The sequence below is a fragment of the Apodemus sylvaticus genome, chromosome 14, assembly GCF_947179515.1.
Source record: "Apodemus sylvaticus chromosome 14, mApoSyl1.1, whole genome shotgun sequence".
In the NCBI taxonomy this organism is placed as follows: Eukaryota; Metazoa; Chordata; class Mammalia; order Rodentia; family Muridae; genus Apodemus; species Apodemus sylvaticus.
The window spans coordinates 20,394,613-20,411,955 of NC_067485.1; the positions used below are offsets into that span (position 1 = coordinate 20,394,613).

Below are 17,343 nucleotides of genomic sequence, written 5' to 3' on the forward strand. Positions count from 1 at the left end.
GATTAATCAATTATGTCTACAGCTGCATCCATTTCCTTGTCAATAACTTCCTTCTTTACAGTGGTAATGAATCCACCCCGCCCGCCTCTGTTTCCATCCCCTGTGTTTCCCTGTTTGATCCTGTGTGATTGTACACACTTGTTGCTCCCATTCCTCAATCATTGCAGATAGTGCTGCGATAGACTTCTGACCTGGACTGAAGTGTCCACACATGTTGTTCTTTTACAGAGTGATTCCATTTGTCCAAGACTCTACTCCTTAGTCTACTTTCTTCCCAGGTGCAGCTGAAGAGGTATCAAGTCTCTCTCTCTCTCTCTCTCTCTTACACACACACACACACACACACACACACACACACACACACACAACACCTAGACTTGTCCTGTATATATTGGCTGCTCATTTCGCTTAAGCCAATGAACTCAGAGAGGATTAGGAGAGCCAGGAACATAACTCTCTCATTGGATTCCCAGTGGCCTCCACCATTATGTGAGGATCCAAAGCTGCAGAGACTTCAGAACCTGATCTAAGCCCCTCACCCCACTCCCCAACCCGCTGTGAGACAAACAGCCAGTTTGGCAGGGCAATCTGCATCCCCCGACCAGTGTGCCTTTCCACCGACTGGATTCCGCACTATGGCGAGGACTGGGCTTTGCTTGCTCTACTCAAGCGAAGAATTCAATTGCCCCCAAACAATCCCTGACTAACAGCTGTCCGGCCTGCAGGGCTGTCTGCATTGTGGAGGCTCTTCCTTTCCCAACCTAGTTCAGTGGAATAGGCCAAGGGGGTAATGAGTGGAGTAAAAGAAACAGGGCACACCACAGTCCCTACACATTATCATGACTTTTTAACTTGAAAAATCTGAAAATTTAGTTAACAGGTAAAATAGAAAAAACAAACAAAAAACAAACCAATGCAATTGCTATTTTTAAAGTCAGTTTGAATGGATCTCCTTCAAAAGTGACAATTTGCTTGGGGGCTGGGAGGCAGTGGATGCTCACATCTTTAATTCCAGAACTTGGGAGGCAGAGGCAAATGGATAACAGAGTTCAAGGCCAGCCTGGTCTACAAAGAGAATTCCAGGACAGCCAGGGCTACACAGAGAAACCCAGTATCAAACAAACAAACAAACAAACACAAACACAAACAAACAACAAACAAAACCAACCAACAACCAAGAGGAAGTGGCACAGCTCCAATCTGTAGGCTACACCTTAACTCAATGCTAAAAAAAAAAAATCATTTTTTTTAATTCGAACAGGAGATTTGATATAAGAATAAGTCGTATGTATATACTGCCCTAAACATAAAGAAGGGATTTAAAATGACCTCGGTATTTCATAACATGGTAATGATAAAGGCTCCAAGGTCTACCATCTTTCCAGGCCCTCTCCAGGGTCCTGCCCGGTACAGTTAGCCCAGTGCAACTTTGAGTTCTTGAGCTTCCTGCCTCAGCCTCCCAAGCTCTGTGAGCCCCACCTGGCTGTAATCTTCATGTTGGGTACAATGTGTAAGCCCAGACATTGTAGCTCTCATATGATTCACAAAGCTCCTTTGTTAAACATTTTGAAGGTAAATGGAAGGACAGTAAAACCAGTCCCCAGAAATATAAGACTGGCTCAGAATTAGGGCTACATAACTATCCACCGTCATGTTAAACGCCTACAGAGAAAAGCCATCTGCTTGTCTCCATCCAGGGATGCTCAAGCCAACCTTTGACACCATCTAATACTGTTGTCGCTTAGACAGAAGAGGCATGAATTTGGACATTAAGTGATTGATTATACTGGGGCTTGGCTAGATGGCTCAGTGAGCACAGGGGTCTGCTGCTAAGACTGATGGCCTGTGGGAATGGAAACCAGTCTCTTCCTGCCATTGTAGAAATCAGTATGGAGGTTCCTCAGAATTTTAAAGGCAGAGCTCTGTACAACGTGGCTCTCCCATACCTGGGTATGTGAGCGTCTCTAAAGCAACCCACCACAGAAATACTTGGAGGTCAGCATTTATTTCAGGATTAGTCACAAGGGCCAAGATGGAAGGGACCTAGGTGCTCATCAGCAGATGGTAGGCTAAAGACAACACACAATAGGACTTCATTTGGCCATCATGAAGGATGAAATTACGCGCTGGAAAATGAATGTAACTGGAGCTCATACTAAATGAAATAAGTCAAAATCAGGAAGGCAAATAATGTGTTTTCTCTTATTTGTGGATCTTAGGCTATTATATAAGATAAATGGTATAAGACCATTTATGCACATGTCATGAAAGTAGAAGCAAAATTGGGGAAACGGGGCAGGGGTGGGAGTGATTAACAGGAAGTGGTAGAAAGGGGGAGTGACAGGGTGAATGTGTTCAAAGCATACTCTACATGTGAATAAAAATACCTTATGAAATGCATTACCATGTACAATTAATACACGTCATTAAAAAGATAAGCCATTATTAACATCCTATTGCTACTGTGTTAAAGGTCTGGGAACGAAAACTTCATTGAAGACATTTAAAACTAGGACTGGGAAGATGACTCTGTGCCTTTACAAACCTGACAACCTGAATTTGATCCCCTGAACCCATGTGGCAGAAAGAGAGAGCTGCCCCACAAGCTGTCTTCTCACTTCTATGTGTGTACTCTGGTACCTGGACCGCCCCCCTCCCCAAGACAGGACACTCCTTTCCACCGGACTAGACCCTCCCCGCAAATACACTGTTTCAGCTGGTGTCAGAGATCACAAGGGCAGGTGGGTAAGCCAAGCTCAAGGACACTCAATGTTACCACAGCCCCCTTCGGGGACAAAGCCTCGATCCGCTCACCAGCGCTCTGCCCTCCATCACCCCCAGCCCATTCAGACATCGGCCCTGGACTATACCTCCCAACACGGAGGAATTAAGTTTCCTTTACGAGAACTTTTAGGAGACACACTCAGACCACAGCAGGGCAGAAACAGGCTGGGCAAGGAAAGAGGTGCATGCCTTAACACATAGCTTTTCCTAAAGTTATATTAATTAATGCATTATTCATTTCTTCTGTGTGTGTGTGTGTGTGTGTGTATGTGTGTGTATGTGTGTGTGCGTGTGCATGAAGTGGACCTTCAAGAGTCAGTTCTTCCTTTCCACATGCAGGTCCGGGGATTGAACTCAGGTCATTAAACCTGTTTGTCAATGCTTTTGCTCACTGCCCCACCCCACACAGCTTTTGCTGATGGAATAATAAACACATTATTTATTCAAAAAAGCTAAATTAAACTCAATTACTAAAAATGAAGAAGAAAAGCACTCAGAGGATAGTTTAGCAAAAACCCCATCACCCATGCTCCTGTAAACAATACTAATTAAATTAGTTGCCACCAAAGAGAGGCGGAGGGAGGGAGAAAGGGGGGGACACTTAGTTGAGAAGAAATGGAATTAGCAGGAGTGGGAAGAAGACAGGGATGAACGTGGTGGAAAGACACTATGTGTGTTAGCATTTCTTCTGGGCTCTGTCCCACAGTTGCCTGGCAACAGCCAGGTGTGCCTGACTGACTATAAAAGGGGCTGCTTGCCCCCTCCTCACTCTCTTGCTCTCTTCTCCTCTTCCCCCTCTGTCCCTCCTCTCCCCATTCCCCTCCACCCCTCTCCACATGTTCAGGGCCGGCTACTACTCTATTCTCTCTCTCCTCTCTCTCTTTCTCTCTCTCCCCCCTTCTCTCTCTCCCCTACTCACTCCCCTCCCCTCCTCAGGCCCTGACTAAACTCTATTCTATACTATTCCGTCGTGTGTCTGATACCTCAGGGAGAAGGGATGCCTCAGCATGGGTCTGCAAAGGCACCCCCTTCTAGATCACCATACTGCACCTCTACCAAACATGTCCCTGACTTCTTTTTCTTTCTTATAAAACACAACAATATGTACATATGTAAAAATGTCATGCTGCAACCTATTGCGTGTACCGGAGAGGTAAACAACACATCTTTTCTTTACCAGGACCTGATATGTTACTCCAGCAGGGTATCTGGTGGCAGCTAATCTCTCATAGACAGACAAGGCAGATTAGGGGGTTAGGATGCCTGGCAGCCCTTCCAAGATGCTTTAGTTCTAAGTCCAGTTTCTTATTGGTCATCCCCTAGACTCTAGGTATAATCTAAAACTGGCACGCTCAACAAGACATGGGCAGAATTTGTCTAAAAACTTCCTTAAGTGTAAAATATGCCAACCGTATTTGTTTACTCCCCCCCTCGCCCCCCCTCATGGTTTCAGAAAATGTGGCCCATCAGGGCAGGGAGCCATGGTGGTGGGTGTGTGAGGTGACTGCTCACAGTGTGTCTATAGTCAGGAGGTGGGGGCAGATGAAGGTTGGTAGTAGTTAACCCTTTTAAAATTCAGTCTAGAATTTCAGTTCCTGGTACCGTGCTGCTTACATCTCGGAGGGGAGGTCTTTACTCCCCATGTAAACTTTTCTCAAAACTCCCTCAGAGATCTGTCCTTATGCAAAATACGTGTCCTTATGGTGATTCTACACCCAGCCGATGTGACAATGAGAATTAGCCACCACACTACCTAAGGTTAGCAACTCAACTGAACACAAACTGTGCGGCAAAGCCTATGACTGGAGGCCAAGTACGTCCTCAGTGAAGACTTAAAAAGTCGATCTCCATATTCTTGAGGAGAAATGATAATGGATAAGTGTGGGAGTGGGCCTGAATTCTGTACCTCAGGAGCCAGCAGCATGGGAGTGACTGGACTGGACTAAATTGTGTGACAGAGATGAAGTGAGGATCTTCATTTCCCTCAGTCATTATGTCTCTGAGGTAAATGCATAAAAGCCATAAGGTAGGAGGACTTCTGCCCCTACTCTACCCTGGGCCCTCCCTGGAGTCTCCCACCTTGTTTCTCATGAGGAGAAAGGTCATGGGAGCCACAGCTGTGGCTCAATCAAAAAAAAAAATCCAAAGCAAGTATCAGCTAAGATGACAGATGGGGACTCGGGGGGTTAAGATTCCCAGTTGTGACACCCAGTTTCTACTGCCCTTTAACCCATCCTGTATTACTTATTTTCACTAAGGTAGAGAGTCTTCTCTATAGAAAATAGATGGGTGGGGGAGAAAGGGAAGGGAAGAAGAGAAAGAGAGAGGGGGAGTGGGGGGAGAGAGAGAGAGAGAGAAAGGAAGAGGGTGAGAGAGACACGTGTAGGGGGCAGGGGGAAAGGGGAAAGGCGGGAGGGAGAAAGAAAACTCAACAAGGGAGAAAGGAAGGATGTAAAAGAGGGAAGGAAAAGTAAAAATAACAGTAAAAAGGGGTGGAGGGAGGGAGGGCAAAGGAGGAGAGGGAGAGAGAAAGGAACAGAGATGGATTACAAGGGAGGGAGGGAGATAAGAAGATATAACTGGGATGATACTGAAATGTTTTCATCTGAAAGTTAGGGCTGTCATTAGCAACGGTAGGGACAGAGAGGCTGAGCTCACAGAGGGGAGGAGTCCCACAGTCAGAATTCCTGACCAGATCTTGTTTTGATATTTGTCATTTGGGCAAACTGATTTTTGTTTGCTAAAATACTGAGTGCAGAAACCTTACTAGAGGCAAGTGTTTCAATTAATTACAACAATAGGCAGGAAAACAGGAGAAACCAGAAGTTAACTGGAAGGTCAACATGGCGGAAGGAAAGGGTGAGGGAGGCCACTCTGTCACTACTCAGCATGGCTTGAAACCACCATAGAGTTGAATTAGGGCTGGGACTTGCAGCATATGGTGTAGTCTTGAGAGACATCGAAAGTGAGGCCTTGTGGGTACAGACCTGTAATCCCAGCACTTGGGAGGTGGAGGTGGGATGGAGGTGGGGTGTTCAAGGTCAGAATCAACCACAGAGCAAATCTGAGGCCAACCCGGGCTACAAGACACTGCCTCAAAAGACCATCCCCGACAACCAACAAGTGAGGGCGTCCGTCTATTCATTGCCCAAGAATGCCTTTCTGTTATGAGGTCAGGGAAGACAAAGACATAGCTCGGAGTGCGTCCACAGCATACAAGTGTGTTATGCTTAGTTTTGGTTTTACTGTCTTTTTTGTTTAACTTGCGATTCTCTCATTCTATGAGAGAACCTATAGGAGTCCGTTCTTTTAAATCCACTTTAATCAAGATAAGGAGATGAATATTCCCCACCCCAAGAAATGTTCAGGAAGGACTCGGGATTTCCAGCTGCCACTGGCAGCTGCTTTGGGACTGTCATGTCACTCAGCAACTGGCCTGTGACTAGTTCTCTAAACTGGGGACAATGATGTCATTGATTTAGGGGTTTGTTTGATTCATGGGACAAGGTCTCAATAGCCCATGCTGGTCTCAAGTACCCACCTCTGCCCCCTGTGTAAAGCCTCAGCCCTCCATCTCCAAAGTGCTGGGGATTGACTGTAGGCATATGCAGTCACATTAGGTTTGCTTATATGGTGCTGGGCAGAAAATCAAGTCTATGCACTGGCTAGACAAGAAGCACTCTACCAACTGAGGTAGGCTTTTCATTAAAAAACAAAACAAAACAGAAACAGGATAGGACACAACACACATCACACCAGTCCATTGTTAATGGGCCATGGCTTCCAAGACCTCATTGATGAAAGAGGGGCTCCGTTTATAGAGAGTCCTTTCCTTCAGGGCAACCAGGGCAACCGCCAAGTTTGCCCTAAAGATCGATTGTAAATTACGCATTGTTTATTCTTCTAAAGGAGGCACAGGCTGCGCCATTGTTCTTGGGTTGGCGAGTAATTTAAATAGGCCTTCTGGTTTCTGTTGCCTACAAGGAGGCTTAGCCAGATCTAATCTTTTCTAAACCTGTTCTGTTCTTGGGCTCAGCAGAACGTCCTAATTGTCAACATTAATCCCCCCTTCCCTTTTGTGGTCTATTCTGTCAATAGACTATTGAGTGTTCAGTAAATTACAGCCCGCCCAGCAGCCAGCGTGAGGACACAGAAGTTAAATCATGGCCTGCCTGTCCCTACTCATTCTTAATATCTGTGAAATAGCTGTTAAGCTGGGGGGTGGGGTGGGAGGGACAGGGGGTGAACATGATGCATGTGGTATATCCTTCTCAGATTTCTGCACTGTACGATCAGGTATGTGGGGGTTTCTTTTTCTAGGCAACAGGTGTGTTCTTGGAACAAAGTTCGACACCCTTCCCTCTCCCCATCCTTTTTGGCTTGCGACAGAGGTGGCAGCTGCAGGCTTAACTCCAATGACACAGGCCTCTGGGAGGGCACAGACCTAAACTGCTTGTTCACTTTATTAAAGAGACAGGCAGATGGGTTCCGGCTGCCTGTGCTTTTCTTTGTGCGCCTGCGTTTTCAGATGGTGAGCCTCTCACTCTCTTCCTGCCTTCTCTTTCTCTTTCCCGATATTTTTCTCATTTCCCCCTTCCTTTTTCTTCTCTCTCCCCTGCTTTCTCCATTCTTCTTCTCTTTCTCCTCTGGATCCCGGGTCTCCTCTCCAGCCCATCCACCCCCCTCCTCTTATGCTCCATTTCAGTCTTAACTTCTCTTAAAATAAACATGGCGTTTGTAAGGCATTCCATATTCATTATCGAGAACATATTTTCATTAGAGTCGCGCTGCTTATAAGCTGACAAGTGAGGAGGAAAATCATTTCGTTTAAATCCAAATACACCTACACCCCTCTTTATTTTAAAAGGAATGTAAAGGAACTCTTTACTATGCAAATAGAAGGCTTACTCTGCACAAGGGTGTACATTTTTTAAAAAAAACAACAGAAGCTCCAGTACTTATTTCTAAGCCTCCATGGTCTCTGTTAGAGCTTCTATCTAGGGTTTTGTGAGATGCTAGTAGCCAGACTTCTGATGTACTCACTGTCCTACCCCAGAAACACACTGTCAACATCAACATCAGGCACAGATCTTAAAGCATGGTGAGAAGATCATGCAAGAATTTCTTCTTCACATCGGGGTACCACTCCTTTATGTATTTAGCTTTCAGGGAGATTGTATATGGTAAATATGGGAAATTCAACACTAGTTTGCTGTATGTGAACTTTCAGAGAGACAAAGACAGCCAGAGCTAAAAGGGTCAGTGAGTGTTCCAAGAGAAGTATTTAATAACTGTGGGGGACGTCTTGGGCAGACAAGTACCCTGCGATGTGATTGGTTGACCACATATTTAGTTACAATCTTGGGTCCACTTGGATGGAGAGTCACCAGATCCCTTTGCGAGACCACTGCTGGGTGTCGAATATGCCATCAACAGAGACAGAGCAAAGATGGAATCCTTTCTAATTATTTTTCCTCACCTCAAACATCTTTATTCAAGCATTAGATTGTCTGTAAACCTACAGCTGAAAGCGTCCTTCCTAGGATTGTCCTGACAGAGAGAGCCATCTAAGGGCAGACAGAGTTGGCGTTCTGTCCTCTGGATGCTGCACTTATCCTTACGTTTCTAACTGGCCTGACTTGTGTTGTCACTAAATGGATTTAAATAATGGCTAACTGCTTGAGTATAAGTCTCTCTGTAGCTAGCAGACCTGAGAACCCATCCTTAAAGATCTATTCCAATCCAGAAATTCCCAGATTCTGTGCTTTCCCTTTCTCTCGGGCTGTAACTGAAGTCATGAGAAGATAAGACATAAGAAAATTTGCATCTCTCTGTCTCTGTCTCCCCTGTCTCTGTCTCTGTCTGAGTTTAGGTCATAAATCTAGAACAAGGATCATAAAGGAATGAAGAGATATTAAGATTGTGAAGAGAGGGCAATGGAATATTTGTGACATGAAAGAAGAAAGCCAGGAACAGTCCGAGGAAGGGATCCAGCCAGAGAGGACAGGGGTCATGGAGGAGGACAGCAGGGAAGGGGGACAAAGAACACAGTATAGTGGTACAGAGGTATAGAAATAGAAGTGTCATGGTGAGACACTTATTCTTCATGATGACATAAAAACACAGGAAGAAAAAAGGTCTGTCGAGATTGCTCAGCCAAAAAAAGGGTTGGCCCCGCCAAGGACATGTTTGATCCCTGGCACCCATGTACAAAGCCAGCCATGGTACAGAGCTGTGATCTCAGTGCTGGGCTGGTGGAGCCAGGATGATCTCTGATGCTCACTTGCTGGCCACCCATCCTAGCCCACTCAGTCAGTGAGTATCAGGCCCTGGGGAGGGACCCTGTTTCACACACACACACACACACACACACACACACACACACACACACACGGTGGGGTTGACTCCTATATGCATGCACACACACCTTCATATGTAGCCACACACTCATGAACAACCACACACACAATCATATGCCAGCGAAAGCCACACTACCCATCTTTAAGTATGAGATTCAGTGCTGTCAAACACTCATGCTGCCGCGAGATTTCTGGGTTTCGTTAGCATAGTTATCAGTTTCACAGATACTAGATGACTCCTCACTGCCTTCCATTCATAACTCTGGTGATCTCTATTATCGTCTCTAAAGATGAATTTTGCATCTTTAGAGGCGTCATAGGGGAACTCATACAATGCACCCCTTTCTGTGTCGACTTTATTTTCCTTATTACAGTGTCAGACCACGTGTTTCCTCCGTGATGCGTTCGTCTGTCCACAGACGCTCCAGTTGCTTCTACCTCTTGGCTGCTGAGACTCATGCTGATCTGACCTTGGGGGTACAAATACCACTCTGAAAGTCTGTCCTCACTGCTTTTGGGTCTATCCGAGGTTGTAAGATCTTGTGTTTACACTGCTGACAGTGTTCCCGTACCTGCCAAGCCATTTTCTCTAACAGATGTACCATTTTACAGAAGTACCATTTTACATGTCCACCAACAGAACGCCACGCCCAAGCCAATGCTTGCTATTTTCTGGGGTTCTCTGAGGATAATTGCATCCTCACAGGTGTTTGCTAATAGCCTCAGCCTGACCCTGAGGAAGAATAGTGTCTGGGGCCAGAGTCAACTCTGTTGGATGACTTTTCTTGAGTGAAGGGAATTGACCCCCATCCCTCTGTTCTGTGCCCTTGTGGCTTCCTGACACACCAAGTATACAATCAAGTCCTTTGCAGTGACTAGCAGCAGGTCCTATCTGGCTCTAGTTCCAAGCTACCTCGCATGCTAACTCATCTCCCCAGTGGCCTTTTGTTCTACTGAGAACAGTTTGTTCACATCCCCTGGGCCTTTGCTTTAACCCTGTCCTGTCTGGACTGCTTTGCTCCACAACCACCCCTATTGTTCCTCTCTCCTCCTCCTCTTCCTCCTCCTCTTCCTCCTCGTCTATTAAAGATTTATTTATTTATTTTATGCATTTGAGTACACCACCGTTGCTCTCTTCAGACACACCAGAAGAGGACACCAGACCCCATTCCAGATGGTTGCGAGCCACCATGCGGTTGCAAGCCACCATGCGGTTGCTGGGAATTGATCTCAGGACCTCTAGAAGAGCAGTCAGTGCTTTTAACTGCTGAGCCATCTCTCTAGCCCTCCCTCTCTCTTCTAAGATCTGTTGTGGAAAATTTAAATCCCAACTCCTGAGTTTCTACCCTGCTTTGATCACTCAGTTCCTGGATAAAGGAAACACAACTTTCATTACTTACAATAAGCCTTAAACAGCACGACAGCTATGCTATTAGAATCTACTTTCTTACCGACAACCCCAGGTTATGACTATGTTTCATCTGGGCTGCTCTTAACTCCAATAGGCCAGCCCTCATGGTCACGTTTTCATGATTCAACTAACCCAAGACGGCTTTCCCTCCATTCCTTTCTTCTTCTCCCCTTCCTGGTTCTCCTCCAATCCCAAACCTGGAACCCTAAACCCCGCCCATGTCTCTTCTGCCCAGCTATTGGCTGTCAGCATCTTTATTCTCCAATCAGAAATAACTTGGGGGCGGGGTCTCATAACCTCTTAGGGCAGACTCTCTAATCTTTGGGGCAACCAGGTCTTGAGGAACCTGTGTTAGCATTAGAATACAAATAGCAACCCGCCGACCTATTAGGAAGATCTCTGCTCAAGTCACCTCCTGAGAAAAGGCTTCTATACCAATAGCCCTGATTCTAGAACTCTCCACATCAATGTCTATCTCCTTATTTTTTTGGTAATACCTATAATGCCTCAGTTGGTTATATAATTATGTACGTCTTTTATTCTCAAAACTAAAAGATGAAGGTAAAATTCTGAGGTACGGGCGGGGCAGAACTCTCTTGTCTCACTCACCCCTGAACTCTTGGAACCTTCTGATGCTTGACCTAGTAGACGCTTGTAGGGCCCATGAACAAATGTATAAATGGAGGGAAAAATAAACAGAGTGCACATCACGATGCCACTGGGGTTGCCCACGAGACAAGAAGTACTCACATGAGTCTCTACGTCACCAGCAAGGACTCGACTGTTCTTTAAGAACTCGGCCACCATACTGTTTATCAGTTTGTCAAAGGCTTCCACGGATGGTGCCACGCCTGTGGAAGGAGAATGACTTGGTTACTTTACTCTCCAGTGGTTTTGTGGAAAGCTGGGGCTGGCTTTCCTCAGGTCGCGGGGAGGCTGAATATCGTCACTGTTACCCTTCAGTTATTCAGTCATTCTTTCCTCCGTGCACCCCATATTTACTATGGCTCTGGAAGGTCCCCTCGGCCCACTCTCCATCCTCGTCGGTGAAGACTTTCATCAACACCATTTATCCCATTCTCTGCCCTGACACTTCTCTTGCGTATCGGCTCAGGTAGATTTAGACCTTCCGAATGGACATGCCGCTATGTATGTAGTTCACAGCGGCTTTGGTTTGAGTTCTAATAAACAGCAAGGACAAATTTCTCAATATTAGGGGAGGTAAGTCAGGGTTTTAGTAAGGGAGTTCCAGAGGTTTAACCTTGGAGGAATGTGGGTGGCAGCAGCCTACAAGACAGGAGTCCTAGGCTGTACGAGAAGGCAAACTGAGTGCGAGCATTTGTCACTGCCAGTGACCCACTGCCTCCTGCACCATCAGTAAGACTTCCTGGCTTAATGGCCCACGTGCCTCAAACTATGACAACCCTCCCACCCCCACCCTCACCCCTGCCCTTCCCCTCCCTTAAGTTGTTTTTTATCAGGTATTTTGTTACATCAATGAGAAAAGTAACGAATGCATCCCCAAGCCCGGAAGGAAGCAGGCGCCTCGCCGCGGTACAGATGAGGGAACAGAAGTGCAGGCAGAGCAGGCGACAGGCCTGAACTATGGACCACACGACAGGACGGATCTCAAATGGAACTGACCCACTGCCTCTTTCTCCATAGCTCTTCCAGGTACAACACCGGAATTCAGAGGACAGTGGACTCTGCGCAGGAGGGGCAGCAGTGCAAACCCAATCCCCCCCTTTACTTCCAAGGACGGAGAAAAAGAACAGCACTATGGATGGATCGGTACAGAGCTTGGGCAGCACCAATGTGCTGTGCAAGCTGAGGGGGGCAGCGGTCCAACCAGCTTGCTCTGTTCCCTAATCTGCATTTTAACTAACGAACTAACTAACTAAAAACAAACAAAAACACCAAAAAGACCCAAAACCCAAAACCTTGACTTTCCTCCCCTAATATTAAAAAGTTTAATATGCATGTTTAAAAACTCAAACCAACGTGCCTTTCTTTCCTTAAATGCCTCATACCCGCTCACAGAACTAAGAGAGACGTTCTTCTCTTTTTATTCCAATTATCTATCTCCTCAGCCCCAAGGAGGGGCCGGAGTGTGTTGGGCAGTGATTGACAGCTCCCCACACTTCAGGGCCAAACAGCTCAGCAGCCTGTTGAAGTGGAGTCACCCTGTACCAGCTAGGACAAGGTTTCATCATCTATGGCATAACAGGGCACAAGCCCTGAGAGTCTGTGTATGTGCCTTTGGAAACTGATAGACCTGTTTGGTGCTTGAGGCAGGTGTGAGAGGTTTCTGTTGAGCATTTAAAGTGGAAAAAAGATCTCAGAAACGTGATGGACGCTGCTGCCCAGTGAAAGGCAAAAATGATGAAAGAGAATATTTTTCCAGTTCCCTTTCATCCCGGAGTGTGTTCATCACACCTCCTCCGGGCAGCCTTTAATGATCCGCTATTCCCCTACACTGTATCCTTTGAGTGTCTCCTAATCAAAGCATCCTTGGCACTGAATGGTAATGTAGGCAGAGCAAGGACGCTGGAGGAGTTGGACTGTATATAATTCATCTGAAGTCTCCTGCACCCAGGACCATGCTCAGACAGGGCGGGGCTGCGATGTTTCTTCCACTGTGAAGCTGAACTTGCCTGATTGTCAGGAAAACAAGGCAGCAAAGCAAAGCAAAACAACAAACAAACTCAAAACTTATAGAGAGGTTCTTGATCTCTGCATGATATATATCTGTAATGGCCTGTGTTCTTAATTTTTCCTTTAAAGTATAAAAATAGCTTTATTTAATATAGAAAGCAATACAGTAATGTCATATATAATACTATTACTATATATATTATTAGTGTCTATATTTATGGGGGAAACTCAATTGATTAATTAGTAAGTGTTTCACATACATCTCCTGCCTCAGTCTCCCAGGTGCTGGGATTACAGGTGACATTTATTCAGATTAAATAAAATGTTTTAAGAATGGGAACCATTCAGGGTGTCTCCATAATTATTCCACTTGCTAATAACTCCACTTGAAGTAAAATTAGTTGCCAGGTAATTTTCCCAGGAGACCTTTGCTTTAGTGAGTGACTAGAAACAATTAGAAAACATTTCTTTAAGTATCCAATAATTTAACTTCGTGTCCTCTCATTTTATTTAGTCTTCCCCCGCCCAGGACATGTCTTTCTCTTTGCATGTGTATATGTACATGCACACACGTTTGCTCATACATGGGGGCACACGCTTGTGCTTTTGCATTTAGAGGTCTGAGGCTGACGTGAGGTATCTTCCGTGGTCACTGTCTACCTTAGGGATTGAGGCAGGATCTCTCTCTGAACCCAAAGCTCAGAGATCCCCTGCCTCTGTATAGTGCTAGGAATACAGGCCTGACTTCTAAATGAGTTCTGGGAAACTAAACCCTGTTCCTCTGCTTGCAAGGCAAGCTCTTTACCCACTGAACCGTCTTTCCAACTCTCTCTCTCTCTCATTTAAGTAAACACTTGGTTTTGTTTGCTACCTTTTTGAAGGTGTGATGTTTAAATTGTTAGCTTTCCCTCTTCGTTTAGATACCCGTTATCTCCTGGAATTGAACTTATTTTGTGTATTGACAGGCTTCTTATTGGTGGACAGGGACCTTAAGGAGATGTCTGCAGTCACTTCCTGTCCAGCACATAAGGAGACAAAGTTGCTGGAGACAGTGGAAAGATAGGGTCAGTGAAATGACGTTTATGAGGTCCAGATACCAACAGAAGAGCTTAAGAAGGACCCACAGGTGCATCTTAGATTGTCTGTAGGAGAGACTCTGGCCCATCCGGGCTCTCTCTAAGCAATCCCTCCTTCCAGTCCATGCAGGCTGCTTTTGTTTTTAGCATGTTCAGAGGGAAGACAGAGCTAGTACATTTTGAGTTCACACAGTATTTTCTGTTCTGTGGCTTGTAATAGGACACACAGGTCTCCAAACACCCAATGTTCTAGAAGCAGCAACACACTTTTCCCTGCCTTTTCTGGGGAAAGAGGTGTTGAAGTGTCCTTTTGCCCGAGGCTTTTCCCAGCTCCCCAAAGCCTGGCAGCATTTAAAACAGGTCAGAGGAGCTGTGCATGTGCACACAGGTCAGGAATAGAACTGCATATTCAATTCAGATCACCATGTTAAATTTTAATTTTAGATGAGCAACGAATAGATTTTTAAGGCAATTACATACCGTGCAGTACAGATCATACAGTAGTTGGGAAATTTGAAATTTCCATTTTGGAAGTTCTGTTGTAAATAGCTTAAAATAGCTTAAAGCTTGCCGTATGGATTACCTGCTGTTTACTGTTGGCTTTTATTTGTGTTTTCTTTTCTGTTGGTGTTGTTTTGTTTTATTATGGCCGAATCTCCTGTAACCCAGGCTGACCTCAAATTAGATATTGTGGTCGTTTGAACAGTTATGGCCCCATAAATTTGTGTGTTTGAACACATGGCCATAGGAAGTGACACTGTAAGGAGATGTATTCTTACTGGAGGAGGTGTGGTCTTGCTGGAGGAAGTGCGTCACTGTGTAGGCGGGCTTTGAGGACTCCTATGCTCAGGCTCCACCCAGTGTGGGATCTCTTCTCTTCCTGGCTGCCTTGGGATCAAGAAGTAGAACCCTTGGCTCCTCCAGCACCAGTCTGCCAGGATCACTTTGTTGTTCTTGCTTCCTGCCTTGATGATGATGGACTAAACCTCTGAAACTGTAAGCCAGTCCAATTAAGTGCTTTCCTTTATAAGAGTGGTCTTGGTCATGGTGTCTCTTTACCGAACAAAACAAAAACAAAAAACAAAAACAAGAACAAACAAATAAACCCAAACTAAGACAAATCCATAGTTGAAGCTGGCCTTGAACTCCTGATCACTGTGTCGACCTCCTGAGTGTTGGAATCAAGGTGTGCACCTTATCTTAAAGAAAATTCTCAACGTTTTATTTTGGATCCTATCATCTTTTGAAAAAAAAATCTTTTAAAAAATGTGTGTGTGCAGGTGTGCATAATGTGTGTGCAGGATGCCTATGCAACAGTGCATGTGTGGCACTGGTACCCACCCCAAGAGGCCTATTGGTTAGGGATGCTCAGAGGTCAGATTACATGCTCTGGTTGTGGCCTTGCTCCATCGTTGGCTTAGCCGGGACGAGCTTCAGTCAAAGCTGCAGTGTCCAAATGCAGTGACTCGTCTGTCCTTAGAGTGAAAACCTACAGGACCTCATCCCTTTCAGTGCCTTTAAATGAAGCACACTCATCCTATCTTTTGATAATTCCTTCAATAATACAGTTATACATTAAAACAAAAAACTACACCTCTTTGGTTGTACACTGCATTCTTGAGAGGCACAGATGTCGATCATTTTTGTGGACTACCGCTTGTAGCTTCTAAAGTTTGCTTCTGAAGCTGGTTTCATAAAACCTACATGTGTTTGTGGGAGAAAGAAAATGTATCCCTTCACTTTCTTTTTCCCAAGGACTGCTTGCCTCTGGTTAAGGTCATGATCACACCCAAAGGAAGGAGAGGGAGGGGGTTGAAGGAAGGGAGAGTCAGATTGTGGGGAAAAAAAGTGAAGCTAAGTGAACCACACAAAGACCCGGTAATGACATCAGGAGGTGGCCCTACCTCCATTGACACCATTAACTTCTCCACAGCCTCCAAGAGGTCCATGTAGCCCTGCAGACAGCTGCTCCAGCCGGATGACCGCACATTCCAGCCTCTCCATCAGTCCCGGCATGTTTGCCATTCTAGAGAGACACAGACACAGAGATTCTGTGAGCATCCCTGAGCGGCAGCAAACTGACCTCATCCCACTGAACGGTAGGAGAGAAGATGAGTCACTGAAGAACAGATTCCATCACCTCCGGCCATGAAAATGCCTGAAACAGAAGATTCTCAGTTCAGTGTTTGGTTTTTGTTTCTGTTTTTATTTTGTTTGCTTGTTTGTTGAGTGAAGATCTATGTAGCCTTGGCTGTTCTGGAACTCACTATGTAGAACAGGCAGTCCGAAAACTCACAGAGATCCACCTGTCTCTGCCTCCTCAGTGTTACGATTAAAGGCATGTGCCTTTATCATACCATTCCTGGGCTAACTTTTTATGAAAAAAAATACAGTATATAACCTTAGATGCAAACATTATGTAGCTTTCTAGTATTCCCAGCTTTGGGGACTGATTTCTATTATTCCAATGTTGCTGCCTGATGCCTATTTTGTATAGCACTTACCCAAATGCTACAAACACATAACCCCAAATTAATATCACAAATGGTAACGAGGCTTAGTGGTAGGAACCCATTTTAACTGGTTCCAGTCACTGGGTTCAAGTATGATGACCCAGGGCAACTCTAAACCCACTGATAATCCTTGTTCACTGAATTGTCTGGGATTCTACGTTTCTAGAATTGTGTATTGCTCAGCAGGCAGAGAGATACCGTCACCGCTGGGTATTATTTATTATCCGTTTGCTTTAGTGTTTCTGTTGTGAAATTATCTTAAGTTATAATGAGTCCGAATTGCAGAGGTCTTAATTTAAAATATTAAAGGTGGTTATTTTCCTTGTGGAGGCTGCTGATTGCGTCTAGGTGCATATTAGTATTGGCTGGGCTGGATTTTGGAGGCTGGGTCTTAAGCTATCCGTTACCCAGGCTGGAATAGAGATGGAAGCTGATCGAGGTGTTGGAAATGAAAGAGGAGTCACATCCCCCATCACTTTCTGTTCCTAAACACATCTTTAACCAAGTGTGTAGGCCACATGATGAGTCCTGGACCTTACACATGC

General features: G+C 45.3%; 1 protein-coding gene across 1 annotated transcript in view; it reads right to left on the reverse strand.

Moving 5' to 3' along the window:
* Positions 1-17,343, reverse strand: part of Cap2 (cyclase associated actin cytoskeleton regulatory protein 2) — a 146,601-nt gene that overhangs the window by 108,411 nt on the left and 20,847 nt on the right. The window contains exons 2-3 of the mRNA XM_052157289.1: positions 16,190-16,311; positions 11,305-11,405 (exon numbers count right to left, since the gene is read on the reverse strand). Coding sequence (XP_052013249.1) covers positions 11,305-11,405; positions 16,190-16,310 — 222 coding nt within the window. The 5' untranslated portion in view covers position 16,311. The remainder of the gene's footprint in view (positions 1-11,304; positions 11,406-16,189; positions 16,312-17,343) is intronic.